Source organism: Microcaecilia unicolor, chromosome 13 (genome assembly GCF_901765095.1).
Source record: "Microcaecilia unicolor chromosome 13, aMicUni1.1, whole genome shotgun sequence".
Lineage (NCBI taxonomy): Eukaryota > Metazoa > Chordata > Amphibia > Gymnophiona > Siphonopidae > Microcaecilia > Microcaecilia unicolor.
Genome location: NC_044043.1, coordinates 51,333,284 through 51,351,182, shown reverse-complemented (window position 1 = coordinate 51,351,182; position 17,899 = coordinate 51,333,284). Strand labels below are relative to the sequence as shown.

Here is a 17,899-nt window from a genome sequence, read left to right as displayed (position 1 = left end):
TTTTGAAGGGCTCACATTTACCACCACAAATGTAACAGGTGGGGGGGATGGGCATGAGTCCGCCTGCCTGAAGTGCACTGCACCCACTAAAACTGCTCCAGGGACCTGCATACTGCTGTCATGGAGCTGGGTATGACATTTGAGGATGGCAAAAAAAATTTTTTTTTTTAGGGTGGGAGGGGGTTGGTAACCACTGGGAGAGTAAGGGGAGGTCATCTCCAATTCCCTCCGGTGGTCATCTGGTCAGTTTGGACACCTTTTTGAGGCTTGGTTGTGAAAAAAATGGACCAAGTAAAATCGACCAAATGCTCGTCAGGGACGCCCTTCTTTTTTCCATTATCGGCTGAGTATGCCCCAGTCCCGCCTTTGCTACGCCTCCGACATGCCCCTGTAAGCTTTGGTCGTCCCCGCGACGGACTGCAGTTGAGGACGCCCAAAATCGGCTTTCGATTATGCTTACTTGCTTACTTTGTTATCATACTTACATATTTTATTACTGGCAGCACTTCCGATTTCATAACTTATAGAGACTTTTTGAGTTTCTAATTTTTGGGATTAGACTTTGTAAGTCAGCACCTCACTATAAAGTTTTTTTGGTTTTTTTATTTTTCATCTTTGTTTTCCGATATTTTGGCGCCAGTCTTTTAGTTGAATCTTGACCTCTGTATAGGTATATGTTATGCTGGCTCCATTCATCGTTTTTTCCAGAAACACTGAGGTGTGTGTATGAGCATGCTATCATCTCCTGGAGAGCGGTTATTGAGTTTTGTATAATGCATAGGTTGCCACCTTCTGGAGAGTTACGGTGGGAACAGATATTTTAGTTAATGTAACTGATGTGTTTTGTCTTTTTGGTTCACAGCCTTTGAATTTTGAGTTGAGATTATGCTGGTTTTTTCTACTATGCTGCCTTACTCATTTGAGCATTGAGTAACTTGTTTATTTTCCATTTGGATTTTTCAATTTATTGTTTTATATACGATTCCCTAATGTGGCTGTGCCACATGAACTTGATCTTACCACAACATCACCCTGTTTTTGTTCACACCAGAGCCTGCAAAGGCCCTCCGGTACTATGTAAGCCACATTGAGCCTACAAATAGGTGGGAAAATGTGAGATACAAATGTATCAAATCTACTATAATAAAACTCACCCTCAACGTTCTGAGGACACTGATGTCAGTGAAGCCAAGCCCTGACTTCCTTCAAAAAGGTTCGAAGGTTCGTGGTGGTGAAGCCACCAAAATCGCTCCGGGCCCCGCCCTCGAGGGCGGAGCAATGGCAGAACAACGAAGGGGTTGGCAGGGAGGGAGGCAGGGAGGCATGGGGGGTGAGAAATTGCTCCGGGCCCTGCCCTCGAGGGCGGAGCAATGGCAGAACAACGAAGGGGTTGGCAGGCAGGGGTGGGAAATCGCTCCGGGCCCCGCCCTCGCGTCAAACGTCATGACGTTGGGGGCGGAGCAATGGAAGAATAACGAAGGGGTTGGCCAGGGAGGGAGGGGAGGTGTTGGCGACAATCACCTTGCTAGCACCCGTTTCATTTGATCTGAAACGGGCCTCTTTTACTACTAAATAAATAAATATGCAACCTTTTTATTGTATATGAGGTGGTTCAGCAGTCTGGTTTTTGTTCTTCATTTTTGTAGATGTCTATGGTAGAAATTAGTAAATAAACCCTTTAGATTTTTTGGTGGGGAAGATCACAACATAGGTATGTGTCCTATTTCTACAACATTTTATATGTATGCTATCCTTGGTATGCTGTTTGGGAATATATGTCCTATGAGTTTAAAGAGATTATGTTGTTTTTAAGAGATGTGCCCCCCCCCCCCCCCCAAAAAAAAAAAATTTGGCCACGCGGTGAGAGAACTCTTACCGCGTGGCCATGTGGCAGGGAGCTCTTACCACCACCCACTGAGGTGGCGATAAGGGCTGCCCCGCTAACTGGGCAGCGTGTGGCGATGCCCAATTACTGCCAAGTTATTGCCGCGCAAGACATTTCTGGGGGTTTTCTTTTTCCCTCAGAAATGGTGTGCGCTCAGGGCAGGACTACCGTCGATGGCCACGATGGGTCGGCGGTAGTCCCAGAAGAGCGAGCGGTAAGCTCACGTTGAGCTTATCCGCCGCTCTGTAAAAGGGCCCCTATATGTGTCATATCCATCTATTCTTTTTAAATCAGAGTATTATTTGTTATTTAATATTATTAATGTTCTTTATACGTGCATATGCTATACATGTATATATATCGGTCTACTGCATTTTGTTTGACATGTCATGGTTTTCAATTTTTAATTTTTTTAGTGATTTTGTTTTCATATTTGTAATTTTGTTTATTATTTTGTAGCCCCCAACACAGCCCCTTTCGGCGAAACACAACCTGTGTCGGGCATTTTATTTGGTTGAAACTCTACAATAAAGACTTGTTCGTATCTACCACTGATCTGTTCTTTGTTTCCACATTCTAGTTTGGGCCTATCCTGTACGCTGCTTGTTAGGATTCAGTCTATCGTACACTGTGTCTACGAACCAAGGGCTCACTACCCTGAACGTAACAGTATCTACCCCTGTATATTTATGGGCTTATTATCACACATACACACAATATACAGGATATGGTAAAGCCCACTCTAGCATACATTTTGTGGGTGTATCTCTCTCTCTCCACCTTCCAGGTGAAAGCCAAGTTCTGTCGTAACACTTCACCTCTACAAACACTATGTAAGTAACAGTTACTAAGTAAGAGTAAGAAGCAACCCTACCTTATTTTAGATTATATCTCAATACATATTATAAAATATCAAAGCACTATGTACTTGAAATTCTATTTAGCAATTTCCTTATATCTAAATGTCTTGAATTTTCTACTTACATGCCCATCTAGATGGTATGACTTTTTTTTCATTTTTTCTTCTTTTACGGCTTCTGAAATACACTTCAACAGGTCTAAAATAATTCAAGAACATTAAATTATTCCTCTTCTATGCAATACTGCTAAAAAACTGATATTAAGTAGGGCAGTCTTCACATAAAGCGAAGATACTTACCTGCAGCAGGTATTCTCCGAGTACAGCAGGCTTCATATTCTCAAGTGTGGGTAGTCGCCGATCCAAGTTGTCCGGTCCAGCATTTATGCCAAAGTAAAAAAAACAGAGCTTTAGTGAAGCGCGAGCCACGCTCCAGCGCGCATGTCCAAGTTCCTACCCGCCTACCACGCAAACGCAGTCGTTTCGGTTTAATTTCAAAGCAAAGGGATAAAAATAAAATAATGGAGACAACTCCAAAGGGAGGTGGGCGATACTGTGAGAATATGAAGCCTGCTGTCCTCGAAGAATACCTGCTACAGGTAAGTAACTTTGCTTTCTCTGAGGACAAGCAGGCTTGCTTATTCTCACATGTGGGGAAACCCTAGCATCCAGGCTCACCCAAAACAACAAACCATGGTCAATTGGACCTCGCAATGGTGACGACATTACCTGAAACTATATACTATCTGAATGAGAGTGCAGCCTGGAACAAAATAAAACAGGCCTAGGAGGGTGGAGTTGGATTCTAGACACCAAACAGATTCTGCAACAAAGACTACCCAAACTGATTGTCGCGTCGAGTATCCTGCCCAAGGAAGTAGTGTGATGTGACTGTGTGGACTGAAGACCACGTTGCAGCCTTGCAAATTTACTCAGTGGAGGCTGACCTCAAGTGGGCTACTGGCGAAGCCATGGCTCTGACATTATGAGCCATGACATGACCCTCCAAAGCCAACCCAGCCTAGGCATAAGTGAAGGAAATGCAATCTGCCAGCAAAATTGAGATGGTGCATTTTCCAATGGCGACCCCCATCCTGTTGGGATCAAAAGAAACAAAAAGCTGGGTGGACTGTCTGTGGAGTCTTGTCCTCTCCATGCAGTAGTTCAATCCTGTCTTGCAGGCCAAAGTGTGCAAGCTGCTTTCGCCAGGATGGGAATGAGGTTGGGGAAAGAATGTTGGCAAGACTGACTGGATCATGTGAAACTCCAACATCACCTTCGGCAGGAACTTAGGGTGCATGAGGAGGACTACTCTGTTGTGATGAAACTTAGAATAAGGTGCATCCACTACTAAGGCCTGAAGCTCACTGATCCTATGAGCTGAAGTAACAGCCACCAAGAAAGTGACCTTTCAGGTCAAGTACTTCAGACGGCAGGAATTCAGTGGCTCAAAAGGAACTTTCATCAGCTGGGTGAGAACGACTGAGATCCCATGACAGTGGCGGGAGTTTGATAGGGGGCTTTGACAAAAGCAAACCTCTCATGAAGCGAATAACTAAAGGATGTCCAGATGTCGCGTCCCTCACCTGTGCCGCTCCTCCATCGGCCGTCCCGCGACTTCAGTCTGCTGCAGGGAGCGCTGGCCGGAAGGGCGGTCGGACACGGGGTTCCTGCAGCGCCCCAGTGGAGTCCTATCAACTGTCGGGGCTGCTCCGGTCCTCCGCTCCGCGTCGGTACAGCTGGGGAACGTCGGCCATGTTGGCAGTGCCGGCGTCCTCGAAGAAAAGGATTCTTTTCGGGCGCTGAGCCCAAGGACAACAAAGACACTCCCTGTAATGCCCGGATTGGCCGATCTCGGCTGACTCCGCCTCCTGTTGCTGGCTGACCTATCCGGGGCGGTTGAGTCACGGTCATGGTGGCTCCGCCTCCTGTCAGCTGTTCCCTGTCCTCCTGATGGGTAGGGCTATTTAGGAACAGCATGTTGAGACTCTTGTTGATTCGGCTTCTACCTGTGTGGATTCCGTGGTGCTGTCATTCATTGTTGGACTGATCTTTGCCTCTTGGAACTCTTGCCTTGACCTGGACTTTGCTTTTGTTTGCCGCCTGCCTTGGAACTTAGCCTGGACCTGGTCTTTGCTTTTGTTTGCCGCCTGCCTTGGAACCTAGCCTGGACCTGGACTTTGCTTTTGTTTGCCGCCTGCCTTGGAACCTAGCCTGGACCTGGACTTTGCTTTTGTCGCCTGCCTTGGAACTTAGCTTGGACCTGGACTTTGCTTTTGTTTGTCACCTGCCTTGGAACATTTACCTGGACCTGGACTTTGCTTCTATTTGTCACCTGCCTTGGAACACTTGCTTGGACCTGGACTTTGCTTATGTCTACCATCCGCTTTTGAACCTTTGCTCTGGTTCCGGACTGTATCCCTGGTTTCTCTGCTGCCTGGTTCCTGTGTCTGAATCCTGACTGGGTCCTCTGCCAGTTGCCTTTGTGTGACCCGTTCAACCCTCCTGAGGAGTTCCTGCCCTGATTCTTCAAGTAAGATCAGGGTTGTCTGGCTGCCGAACTCTGTTTGGCACAGGGGCTCACCACCTGGGGTTACTGAGTTTGACACCAGAGATGGGCTTACCTTCTATACGATGATGACAAGCACTAATTGCACTAAGGTGAACCTGAGTTGGTCTTGACACCAGACTCTGACAAGTGTAGAAGGTATTCAAGCAAGGTTTGTGTAGGACAAGTAAGGGGATCTAGGGCCCTGCTCTCACAGCAGACAGCAAGCCTCCTCCATTTAAAAAAAGAGTAACATCTCTTAGTGGAATCTTTCCTGGAAGCCAGCAAGACCCGGGAGACACCCTCAGAAAGACCCAACAACGCAAATTCTAAGCTCTCATAAGTACATAAGTAATGCCATATTGGGAAAAGACCAAAGGTCCATCAAGCCCAGCATCCTGTCCAAAGACAGCGGCCAATCCAGGTCAAGGGCACCTGGCAAGCTACCCAAATGTACAAACATTTTATACATGTTATTCCCAAAATTGTGGATTTTCCCCAAGTCCATTTAGTAGTGGTCTATGGACTTGTCTTTTAGGAAACCGTCCAACCCCTTTTTAAACTCTGCCAAGCTAACCGCCTTCACTACGTTCTCCGGCAACAAATTCCAGAGTTTAATTATGCGTTGGGTGAAGAAACATTTTCTCCTATTTGTTTTAAATTTACTACACTGTAGTTTCATCGCATTCCCCCTACTCCTAGTATTTTTGGAACGCGTGAACAGACGCTTCACATCCACCTGTTCCACTCCACTCATTATTTTATATACCTCTATCATGTCTCCCCTCAGTCGTCTCTTCTCCAAGCTGAAAAGCTCTAGCCTCCTTAGTCTTTCTTCATAGGGAAGTCGCCCCATCCCCACTGTGAGAGCCAGAGCCAGAGACTGGAGATTGGAGTGTTTTTCCGACTCTCATCACTGAGAACGAGGGATCGCTTCTACATCCCAATCTCCATGGTTCTTCAGAGGGGAACCAAATCTGCCAGGCCAGTACAGGGCAATCAGAATCATGGTTCCATTGTCTTGCTTGAGTTTCAACAAAGTCTTTCCTATTAGAGGTATCAGAGGATAAGCATATAGGAGGCCTGTCCCCCAATTGAGGAGGAAGGCATCCAATGCTTGTCTGCCGTGGGACTGAAGACTGGAATAGAACTGAGGGACCTTGTGACTGGTCTGAGTGGCAGAAAGATCTACTGAGGGGGTGCCCCACGCTCGAAAGATCTTGCGGGCCATGCCCATACTGAGAGACTACTCGTGTGGTTGCATTACCCTGCTCAGTCTGTTGGCCAGGGTGTTTGCGCCTGCCAGATAAGCGGCTTGGAGAAACATGCTATGAAGGAAATCCCAATGCCACATCCGGACTGCTTCCTAAAACAGAGGGCTAGATCCGGTGGTCCCATACTTGTTGATGTAATACATTGCAACCTGATTGTCCATTTGAATGAGAATGATTTCATGGGACAGCTGATCTCTGAAAGCCCTTAGAGCTTTCCAGACTTCTCGAAGCTACAGGAGGTTGATCTGAAGATTTGTTTACTGAAGGGACCAAGTTCCTTGAGTGTGGAACCCATCTACATGAGCTCCCCAACCCAGGAGAGACGCATCCGTCGTCAGCAAATTTTGCGGCTGAGAAATTTGAATTGGAAGTCCCAGAGTCAAATTGGATCTAATTTCCACCACTGAAGACACTGGGGACACTTGAATGACATCTTGTAGACTACCAGTGATTTCATACCACTGAGAAGCCAGATCTCATATTGAGACATGTCATAGGTACAACATACACTGTGGAAGACATGTGGCCCAGCGATCTCAATATCTGCAGAGCTATGACCTGCAGGCTGAAACCTTGGAGGCCGGCAAAACAAGGTTGTCTGCTCTGGCTTCCAGGAGGAAAGCCTGAACCTTCTGCGTGTCGAGCAGGGTTCCTATGAATTCCAATCTCTGTACAGGGTGGAGATGGGGTTTGGGGTAATTTAAAATAAACCTTAGTAGCTCGAGCACCCAAATAGTCATCCACATGAACTCCTGATCACCGTCCTCTGAGGTGCTCTACACCAGCCAGTCGTTGAGATAAAGGAACACGTGGAGGGGCATAGTCGAAGGGGACGCCCAAGTTTTTCTGAGGACGTCCTCGCAGGACATCCCCGTGAAGGGATGTCCATCTTTCATTTCGATAATACGGTCAAGGACGCTCAAATCTGGAAATTTAGGTCTACCTTAGAGATGGTCATCCTTAGACTTGGTCATTTCTGATTTTCGGCAATAATGGAAACCGAGGACGCCCATCTCAGAAATGACCAAATGCAAGCCCTTTGGTCGTGGGAGGAGCCAGCATTCGTAGTGCACTGGTCCCCCTGACATGCAAGGACACCAACCGGGCACCCTAGGGGGCACTGAAGTGGACTTCAGAAAAAGCTCCCAGGTACATAGCTCCCTTACTTTGTGTGCTGAGCCCCCCAAAACCCACCACCCACAACTGTATCACTACCATAGCCCTTAAAGGTGAAGGGGGGCACCTACATGTGGGCACAGTGGATTTCTGGTGGGTTTTGGAGGTCTCACATTTACTACCACAAGTGTAACAGTGAGGGGGGGTGGGCCTGGGTCTGCCTGCCTGAAGTGCACTGCACCCACTAAAACTGCTCCAGGGACCTGCATACTGCTGCAATGGACCGGAGTATGACATTTGAGGCTGGCATAGAGACTGGCACAAAATATTTTTAACCTATTTTTTTTAGGGTGGGAGGAGGTTAGTGACCACTGGGGGAGTAAGGGGAGGTCATCCCCAATTCCCTCCGGTAGTCATCTGGTCAGTTCGGGCACCTTTTCGTGGCTTGGTCGTAACAAAAAATGGACCAAGTAAAGTCATCCAACTGCTCGTCAGGGGTGCCCTTCTTTTTTCGATTATGGGTCGAGGACGTCCATGTGTTAGGCATGCCCAAGTCCCGCCTCCGACATGCCCCCGGGAACTTTGGTCGTCCTCGCGACGGAAAGCAGTTGAGGACGCCCAAAATCGGCTTTCAATTATGCAGATTTGGGCGACCCTGTGAGAAGGACACCCATCTTCCGATGTATCGAAAGATGGGCGTCCTTCTCTTTCGAAAATAAGCCTGATAACACTAGACACTTGCCAAAAGGCAGCACGCGGTTCTGAAAGTGATGTATTCTGTAGGAGTGTTTCCTGCTATCTCACATTTGCTGGTCTGGGGCCTATACAAGCCTGAATTATACTCTTATAACCAATATGGATTCTACAGCCTGTGGCCTGAATACATTTATAACCATCAGAAACCAGCTTTTCTACAAAGGAACATTATTGCTGGGCATACCATGATGGCTTCATCCAAGGACACATTGTTTGCTGCAAACTAGCCTCCAGTTATCCCCTGAGAAGAGTGGAGGAGCTATCTCACAGAGACAGATGACTCCAGGAGTATGAGACCCGACAGGGAGGTTTGCTAAACATCTGATAACAGTTTCTTTGCTTTAAGAAAGCTCTCTTCATGACCATGACTTCTGCTGGACAGAATTACGCCATTTCTGACTGGTCCATAGGTATCATCTGACTCAGACAGATGCCAATGTTGGACTGAAGAGGAAGAAGAAAAAGGATAGATGTCTCTGAGAAGAGACCTAGAGGATGTAAAGGGGCAATTTGACAAATTGAAGAGTATTCATCCCAGAGTACTGATAGAACTGAAAAATGAACTTGCGGAACTATTGTTAGTGATACGTAATTTATCCTTAAAATCGAGCGTGGTACCGGAAGACTGGAGGGTGGCCAATGTAACGCCGATTTTTTCAAAAGGTTCCAGGGGCGATCCTGGAAATCATAGACCAGTGAGTCTTACTTCGGTGCTGGGCAAAATGGTAGAGACTATTATAAAGAACAAAATTGCAGAGCATATTCAACAGCATGGATTAATGAGACAAAGCCAACATGGATTTATTGAAGGGAAATCTTGCCTCACCAATCTATTACATTTCTTTGAAGGGGTGAATAAACATATGGATAAAGGTGGGCCAGTTGATATTGTGTATCTGGATTTTCAGAAGGTGCTTGACAAAGTACCTCATGAAAGACTCAAGAGGAAACTGGAGAGGCATGGGATAGGAGGTAGTGTCCTATTGTGGATTAAAAACAGATTAAAGGATAGAAAACAGAGAGTAGGGTTAAATGGTCAGTATTCTCAATGGAGAAGGGTAGTTGGTGGGGTTCCCCAGGGGTCTGTGCTGGGACCGCTGCTTTTTAACATATTTATAAATGACCTAGAGATGAGAGTAACTAGTGAGGTAATTAAATTTGTTGATGACACAAAGTTATTCAAAGTTGTTAAATTGCAGTAGAATTGAAAGTCGTTAAATTGCAGTAGAATTGTGAAAAATTACAAGAGGACCTTACGAGACTGGGAGACTGGGCGTCTAAATGGCAGATGACATTTAATGTGAGCAAGTGCAAAATGATGCATGTGGGAAAGAGGAACCCGAATTATAGCGACGTCATGCAAGGTTCCACGTTAGGAGTCACCGACCAAGAAAGGTGTCACCATTGATGATACGTTGAAACCTTCTGCTCAGTATGCTGCGGCGGCTAAGAAAGCAAATAGAATGTTAGGTATTATTAGGAAAGGAATGGAAAACAAAAATGAGGACGTTATAATGCCTTTGTATTGCTCCATGGTGCGACCACACCTTGAATACTGTGTTCAATTCTGGTCGCCGCATCTCAATAAAAATATAGTGGAATTAGAAAAGGTGCAGAGAAGGGCAACAAAAATGATAAAGGGGATGGGATGACTTCCCTATGAGGAAAGGCTAAAGTGGCTGGAGCACTTCAGCTTGGAGAAAAGACGGCAGAGGGGAGATATGATAGAGGTCTATAAAATAATGAGTGGAGTGGAAGGGGTAGACGTGAAGCGTCTGTTTACGCTTTCAAAAAATACTAGGACTAGGGGGCATGCGATGAAGCTACAAAGTAGTAAATTTAAAACGAATCGGAGAAAATGTTTCTTCACTCAACGTGTAATTCAACTCTGGAATTCGTTGCCAGAAAATATGGTCAAGGTGGTTAGCTTAGCAGAGTTTAAAAAAAGGTTTGGATGGCTTCCTAAAGGAAAAGTCCATAGACTATTATTAAATTGGACTTGAGGAAAATCCACTATTTCTGGGATAAGCAGCATAAAATGTTTTGTACTATTTTGGGGATCTTGCCAGGTATTTGTGACCTGGATTGGCCATTGTTGAAAACAGGATGCTGGGCTTGATGGACCTTTGGTCTGTCTCAGTATGGCAATACTTATGACACTGCAGACACCAAGAATGGGTGTCTTTTCCCCGTAATACACTGCAGACACCAAGAATGGGTGTCTTTTCCCTGTAATGGTTCGGTTGCACCGAGTACAGCACTTGAAGTCACTGGGAGTCTTCGTGGACATGGAAGAGAAGACATCGCCGGCCAAATCAAACAGCTCAATGGTGCCTGAAAAAGGGACAAAGGCACAAAAAAGGGGTTCCCAATCGGAGTCAGGATTTAAAGGCAGCCCACGTCAAAAAAGAAAGAAAACAAACACGAGCAGAAAGAAAACTAAAAAATAAAGGAACTTTTTTTTTAATAAAGAAAACAAGGTGAAAAATAGAAAGAAAAATACAAAAAAAATAAGCCAAAGGCACTCAAAAGCTACAAAAAACAAACATGTGAACTGCACTGGTAGAACACAACCTCTTTTCACGCAGAGAAAATGAAACTGAGACCGCGTTCGCGCGGTGGAGCACGGCTCTTGCTTCGATAAAGCTCTGCTTTTTTTTTTACTTTGCCATAAATGCCGAACCGGATGACACGAATCAGTGTCTACCCATAAGTGAGAATATGCAAACCTGCTTGTCCTTGAAGATAAATAGATGACCTTTCTGAATCTCTTCATACATATTTTCTACAGTATTGATTAAATAGGAGCACTAACATTTATAGTGAATTCTTCTTTGAATTCTGGGAGTTTGAAGTGGCCCCTCTGACACTGAGGAAGTTGAGAGGACTTCTATTTGGGGGTGCTTTCAGTTGACATACCTCAGTGCTCTTGGCATCACAATCCAACGGGGCTCATCAATACTTTGGGCCTCTACTTGACAACACTTGCCCTCTATGTTGAAGAAAACAATAAATCCTCTTCTTCAGGCAGGAAATCAGCCAATACCCATCCCAATGGCCTATATCAACACTCGACATCAAGATAAATTGATACACACTTAATGTTCACATATCTTCAGTGTCCTGTGCAGCTCCTGGACCCCTCAAGTCTGATATCTCCAATGTCATCATCAATGGACCAGACTCGTTTACTCTACTCTTCATGGTTTGTGACCAGGTCCAAAGAACTGTAAGAACCAGCTGTGGATCTGCACTGGATATGGTCTTGCTGCAGCATCCAATTTTTTACAAAGCTAAAGGGGGACTTCTCCGAGGATTTAATAATTAAATCAAATGACTCAGGTTTTAAAAAGATCAGGCCCAACCAAAAAAATAGGGTAACAGAAGGCAAAGCTCACAAAAAAATAAAGAAAACTTGAAAATGACCAAAAATCCTTAACTACAGAAATAACTAGAGGGGAAATAGAGAGGTCCACAAACAACAACAGAGTATGAAAAGAAAAAAAATGCCTTTAAAAGAGAGAAAGGAAAGTAAAAAAAGTCATATTGGCTCTATGGGAGAAAAAGACTGAGGAGGCCCAACATGACAATACTACTACTACTATTTAACATTTCTAGAGCGCTACAAAGTGTACGCAGCGCTGTACAAACACAGAAGAAAGACAGTCCCTGCTCAAAGAGCTTACAATCTAATAGACAAAACGTAAAGCATTTAAATTTAAAATATTTAAGCAGTCAAGCACAAGAGAACAGTCACAGAAGGACTGAAGATGTTGAAGGGTGGTCAGTGTGATTAGGTGTAACTCTGTTTGGAGTAGTGGGAGAAGGTGGTAGAAGAATAGAAATGGGTGAGGTAAAAGTAATGAGTGGGTTGATAGGGAGGTTATATACACAGCAGGAACTAAAATGCATTCGCTTCTAGAAAGTTTTTCTAAGTTGTATAGGCTTACTCATGCAAGCTCTGCTGGAGAACATCTCCCAGGTGCGAGGACTTGTATTTTGCTTGTCTTTGGAGAAACAAAATTTTACCATATGATCTTTTCTGTATAATCTACTACTATTTAACATTTCTAGAGCGCTACAAAGTGTACGCAGCGCTGTACAAACACAGAAGAAAGACAGTCCCTGCTCAAAGAGCTTACAATCTAATAGACAAAAAGTAAAGCATTTAAATTTAAAATATTTAAGCAGTCAAGCACAATAGAACAGTCACAGAAGGACAGAAGATGTTGAAGGGTGGTCAGTGTGATTAGGTGTAACTCTGGTTGGAGTAGTGGGAGAAGGTGATAGAAGAATAGAAATGGGTGAGGTAAAGTAATGAGTGGGTTGATAGGGAGGTTATATAAGACATGTCACTCTAGGGGTGGGTGGGTAGAGGGGTAGGGTGGGTAGGATTAAGTCTAAAGCAGGAGAAGGTATTCTCTGCAGCCTATCTGTGAGATGGAAAATGCTCTCTGAAGCTGCTGCTATAAGTTGTTAGTTTTCTCTCCCTGAAAGAGATCCAAGCCACACCCACGAAGTTCAAACTGTCAGTGGGGAGGGTGAGGGGAGGAAATGGCAGTGCTTGATGAAAAAGAGAGCTCAGTTTGATAGGAGATATACTATAGGATGTCATTCTGAGGCCAGGCTAAGTCTAAGTCTAATTTCTGTATAATCAAAGCACTCCTTTTCCAAATTACATTTTATATTATATAAAGATAATTTTCCCCAAAATAATGCAATCTTGTAAAATGATCTGCATTTTAAATTTGCTGCAATCCAACTCAATAAACCACACAATGATCTTAAATCTCTGACATTCCAGGATGAAAGGGTGTCTGAAGGTCATGGTTTTGAGACAAGTAGAACTCACCTGAGAGTGTCTTTCCCTCCTCTTTCAGCTGACCATCCATCATCACCTCTGTAGTTCTGAGAATTAATATTTTTCTTCTTTCTTGCAAGGACTTCATCATATAATGGCTGCAATATCAGTAATCCATTAAACACTTTTCCATGCATCTCATTTCTTCAGTCAGAATTATAAAGCTAATGCAAAATTATTTAAAATTCATTGCCTAGTATAATCTGCAGTTTGCCCACAGATGAAGCTGTTAGAAAATCTAAAATATATTAAAATTTGATATTTTTACCTTTTTATAATAGTCCACTTTCTATACTCCTAACAGCAGAGGGCACTATCACCAGTGCAATGTTCTTCATTTTGGGCACCTTTTACCAAGCTGCAGCAAAAGGGGGCCTGTGTTTTTGAAGTTCGACGAGGCCCCCTTTTACCGCAGCGGGTAAAAGGTAGGTCTTTCTTTTTTTTTTTTTTTTTAAAGAAATGGCCGTTCAGCAAGTGAAGCACTTGCCGCACAGCTATTTCGGGGGGGGGGGGGGGGGACCCTTACCGCCACCTCAGGGCTTCCACACTAACCTGGCGGTAACTGGGCAGAGTGCAGCAGTGCCCGATTAACGCCAGGTACACACCAGTGTTACAAAAACAAATATATTTTGAAGCTCCAGATATGATGGCGTGCTGGGGGTGGGAAGTACCGCCGGGCTGCTACAGTAGCCCAGCAGTACTCCCTTTTTAGGAAGCGGTAAGCCCACGTTGGGCTTAACGCCACTTTGTAAAAGGGGCCCTTTATGTCCTCTACTGCAGCTCATTACACTAACTCAACATATAGGCAAATATTTGGTGATAAAGCCTCCTACTGGAGGAAAAATCATTTAAATGAAACTGAACTAAGAGATACATTACACTGACAGTTTGCCAATGACTTCTAGTTACAGAACTGTGCTAGTGATATGTATTTATTTATTATATAATTGAACTGCTTTCTATGTCAATTGCAATGCAACTTTATGTTCCTTATTGACCATTGCATTTCACTCAGTTACTTGAAATTTTTAGTTTTAAGAATGAAAACACCGAATGTAATCTGACCAAACCAATTATGTACTTTATCTCTTTTCCTTGCAATGTTTCTTTTTCTTTTAGTGGATTTCAATGCTCGCTTTATAATGACTGTTTTGGAAAATGCATACATTCCAACAATAAACTTAATTTTGGATAAAAAGTGATATCTGAGGGATATATTTATTTGTAAAATATATGTACCACTTCTCAAAAACAAATTGGTATAAAGAAAAAAACATTGGGGTCAATATTTAAAAAGTATTTATCCAGGTAAATGCTGCTGGGAAAGATATTCAGCAGCACTATTTATTTATTTATTTATGCATTCTTGCATCCCACTATTATCTAAAAACAAGTTTCGGTTCAATGTGGTTTACAATTTACAGTTAGGTGATGTTACAGTAGTGTTTTACAGTTAGACGGATCATACCACTACGCCACAAAGAAAACAGATTGCCAGTTACCCATCGGATCACGTATAAAATTCTCTAGCTAATTCATAAGATCCACAACAAAGGATCACCCCTATACCATAATCTCTGCCCCAACAGAATTGTCTTTACAGTCCCCTCCATCAAACACATTTGTTTTGACTTTGTTTGATCAAGAATTTTCACTGCAGTAGGGCCCTTCATTTGGAATTCCCACCCCCTTCAGTTAAGCCTCATATTCTTTGGATGGATTCATATCCGCTCGCAAGACAATCCTATTCCAGGATGTTTTGGCAACTGATTTCCCAGTGCAGATTTGTGTGTTCTGCATGGAGGAGGTAGTCAAGGAAAGCTATTACAGTTAGCACTGTACTACAGAACTATCTGCTGCCCTATCCTATCAAAATTTGTGGTGTAGGTCCACTGTGACTTCTAAGGTCTGGGGCCACAGCACTCCGCGTCTTAGCTGGCGGAGTTTTGGTGGGCCGCTTGGCTGGCCTTGCTGGTGCATATGTCTCCTTCGCACACTACAATGACATTACTGCAATGGAGAGACTAAAAGAATAGACAATTTAAAGCAAAATGACCTCATAATAACTGATTGTGGTGACGCCGGCTTCCCCAATCGCTGCGTGCATCTTGTGGTGCCTGTGTAAACTGTACCCTCCTTGCTCACAGCTACATATCCGACTGCGTGCTGTCTGCGCAGTGCGCCCTTCCTTAAATGGCTGGCCTAAAGCCCCACGGGCGATGGCTGTTACATTCAAATTTGGCCTGGTAGTCAAAACGGCTGCCGTATGCAAAATGGGCTGCTAAAATTTAAATGGCCAGGCCCCTGTAAATCCGGCAGATAAATCAGTAAGACTGGTGGTCCTTCTATCAAAATGGCCACCGTTTTCAAATTAGCTGCTTTAGTCCACGTGGCCGCTCTAGTCAAAATGGCCGCTAAGTGCACATGGCCCTCTAGGACTAACACTGTTGTACCAACCCTTCCCCCCGTGGACCTGGTCCTAACGGCAGCTGAGAGTAGCATACTGTAACCGATATGTTTGTCTGATGCCCCTAAGTACTGTGTCCCGCTATGCTGGCACCAAACGGTATGATATCAATTGTTCCAGCCTATGCCGTGTGTCAAAGACACAAATGCGTGCGGTATCCAAGGTGGCCGCTGCGGTTAAATTTGTATTTGGAATGTCCATTCTAGTGAATTTTAGCGCCATAAAACTGGCTGCCTTTTCCAAATTTTACTGCTAGTCAGAATGGGCGGTGTATTGAAAGTGGCCACCGTTTTTACAATCGGCACTCATGCAAATGGCCACCCTATCGAAATTCACCACTGCCGTACGTGCCTCTGTAGGTTAATGGCCGACTGTATGGGCGGGCAATTACAACGCGTAGCGAATAAGTGGCCCGCAAGAGAAGACCCTGACTAGCGAGGATCGCAATGTGGACGTTTCTGCAAAAACCCGCATCTCAAATATCGCATGGCAGACCAATCATACAGACATGGCGCCGGTAAGTCACGTTTAGGATAAAGCGTAGTTGACCGAGTAGAAAACACAGCATGGCCGTAGTGCTGTGTGACATGGGCAGCTTATACAACATGGGCAACTTATACCGCACTAAATTTTACCGAATTAGATAACACGGCGTGGCAGACCACAATGGGGCTTGTATAGCTCTGCGTGGCCTGGGCGGCTTATACAGCATGAGCGATTTATACTGCACTCATTTTTGCCGCATTACATCGAAAATCTGGTGTGGCCGGCCATAACGGGGCTTAAGGTCCGTCGCCGTAATGGCATGGACGGCTTATACCGCATTTATTTTTCAAATTAGATAACACGGCGTGGCTAGCCACAACGGGGCTCGAAGGTCCGTTGCTGTATAGTGCGTAACTGTTGGCCAATTATTAGTGGCCGGCCATCACCGCATCTTAACGTGCGGTGTGCCGCTGAGGCAGGAGAAGAGCAAAAATGACGTACCATTAAAGGTGTTTTCGTCTCCCTGAGATAGTTTGTGCCTCGGTTCAGTACTGTGCACAAGGTCTTCCTAGTCGTGCCTCAGTGCCGTGCTATGCACTGCAGATTGTGAGCACTGCATGGCCGGCCAAAAATGGCAACCGCTCTGTGGCAAACCTATCTGCCATGCGCCATGGGCAGCGTATGTGGGACTCTAGCCTAGTGCACGTAATGCCGTGAGATAGGCAGCTAACCCGAGATGGCCGGCCATCCTGGAAAAACTAAATGGGGGTCGGCAGGAGAAAGCTAAAATGCCTTGCACAAAGTTTTAAATGTCTACATACCATAAAATTTGTTCTCAATTTGCTGGAATATCGTGCTCTGCTGTAAGAGCTTCTTTGGCTGTACTCTGCACAAGCTCTGCCCAGGGCAGACACAAAACATGTGCCTGTAAAAATTTCAGGAGCTGCTGCCCAGGGTTGCTCTTCTCCTGCTTCCAAATTCAAAAGGACTTCCTGTGCAGTTCAAATTCCTCTCTCCTCCTCCCTTGCTCCTCCCCTTTTTTCCTGCCCCCTCCCCTTGCTACCCCTTGTTTCCCTCCCACTACTACCTCTGCTCTCTAGCTAGGCCCTCCCTGTACCCTCCCCCACACTTCTGTCTTTGCTGGCCTTCAGCCCGGTTGTGGTCGGCCCCCCTTTAATGGGTGTGCCTGGTTCTTTCCCAGTGCAGATTTGTGTGTTCTGCATGGAGGAGGTAGTCAAGGAAAGCTATTACAGTTAGCACTGTACTACAGAACTATCTGCTGCCCTATCCTATCAAAATTTGTTTCCTTTCACACTCTAAGGGCCAGATGCACTAAACTTAACGAGCCCTTAACGAGCAAGTAGTAAACCCTGGCATGCACTAAACACTTTTTTCTGACGACGGTAGCAGCTAACAAAAACGGAATGCAGATGAGCAAATTGTGTAGAAACCCTATTGAAATGAGATGCACTAACCTTTTCCGATTGCCTTAACGCTGGAAAACGGTGGAAAATCTAACGAGAGGTCTGTACCTCTCGTTGGGGCTGCGCGGGATTGGAAAACTTCATAAAATGTATAAAAACAAAATCGGGGGGGGGGGGGGGGCGCAAAAACGGGCAAGTGCTCGTCATGGACGGCCATTATGGG

General features: G+C 44.9%; 1 protein-coding gene across 1 annotated transcript in view; it reads right to left on the bottom strand.

Annotated features, from left to right (window-relative positions):
- TEX14 (testis expressed 14, intercellular bridge forming factor) overlaps positions 1-17,899 on the bottom strand; it is a 195,500-nt gene that overhangs the window by 69,706 nt on the left and 107,895 nt on the right. Inside the window, exons 15-16 of the mRNA XM_030222131.1 lie at positions 13,291-13,402; positions 2,870-2,943 (exon numbers count right to left, since the gene is read on the bottom strand). Of these exons, the coding sequence (XP_030077991.1) occupies positions 2,870-2,943; positions 13,291-13,402 (186 nt within the window). The remainder of the gene's footprint in view (positions 1-2,869; positions 2,944-13,290; positions 13,403-17,899) is intronic.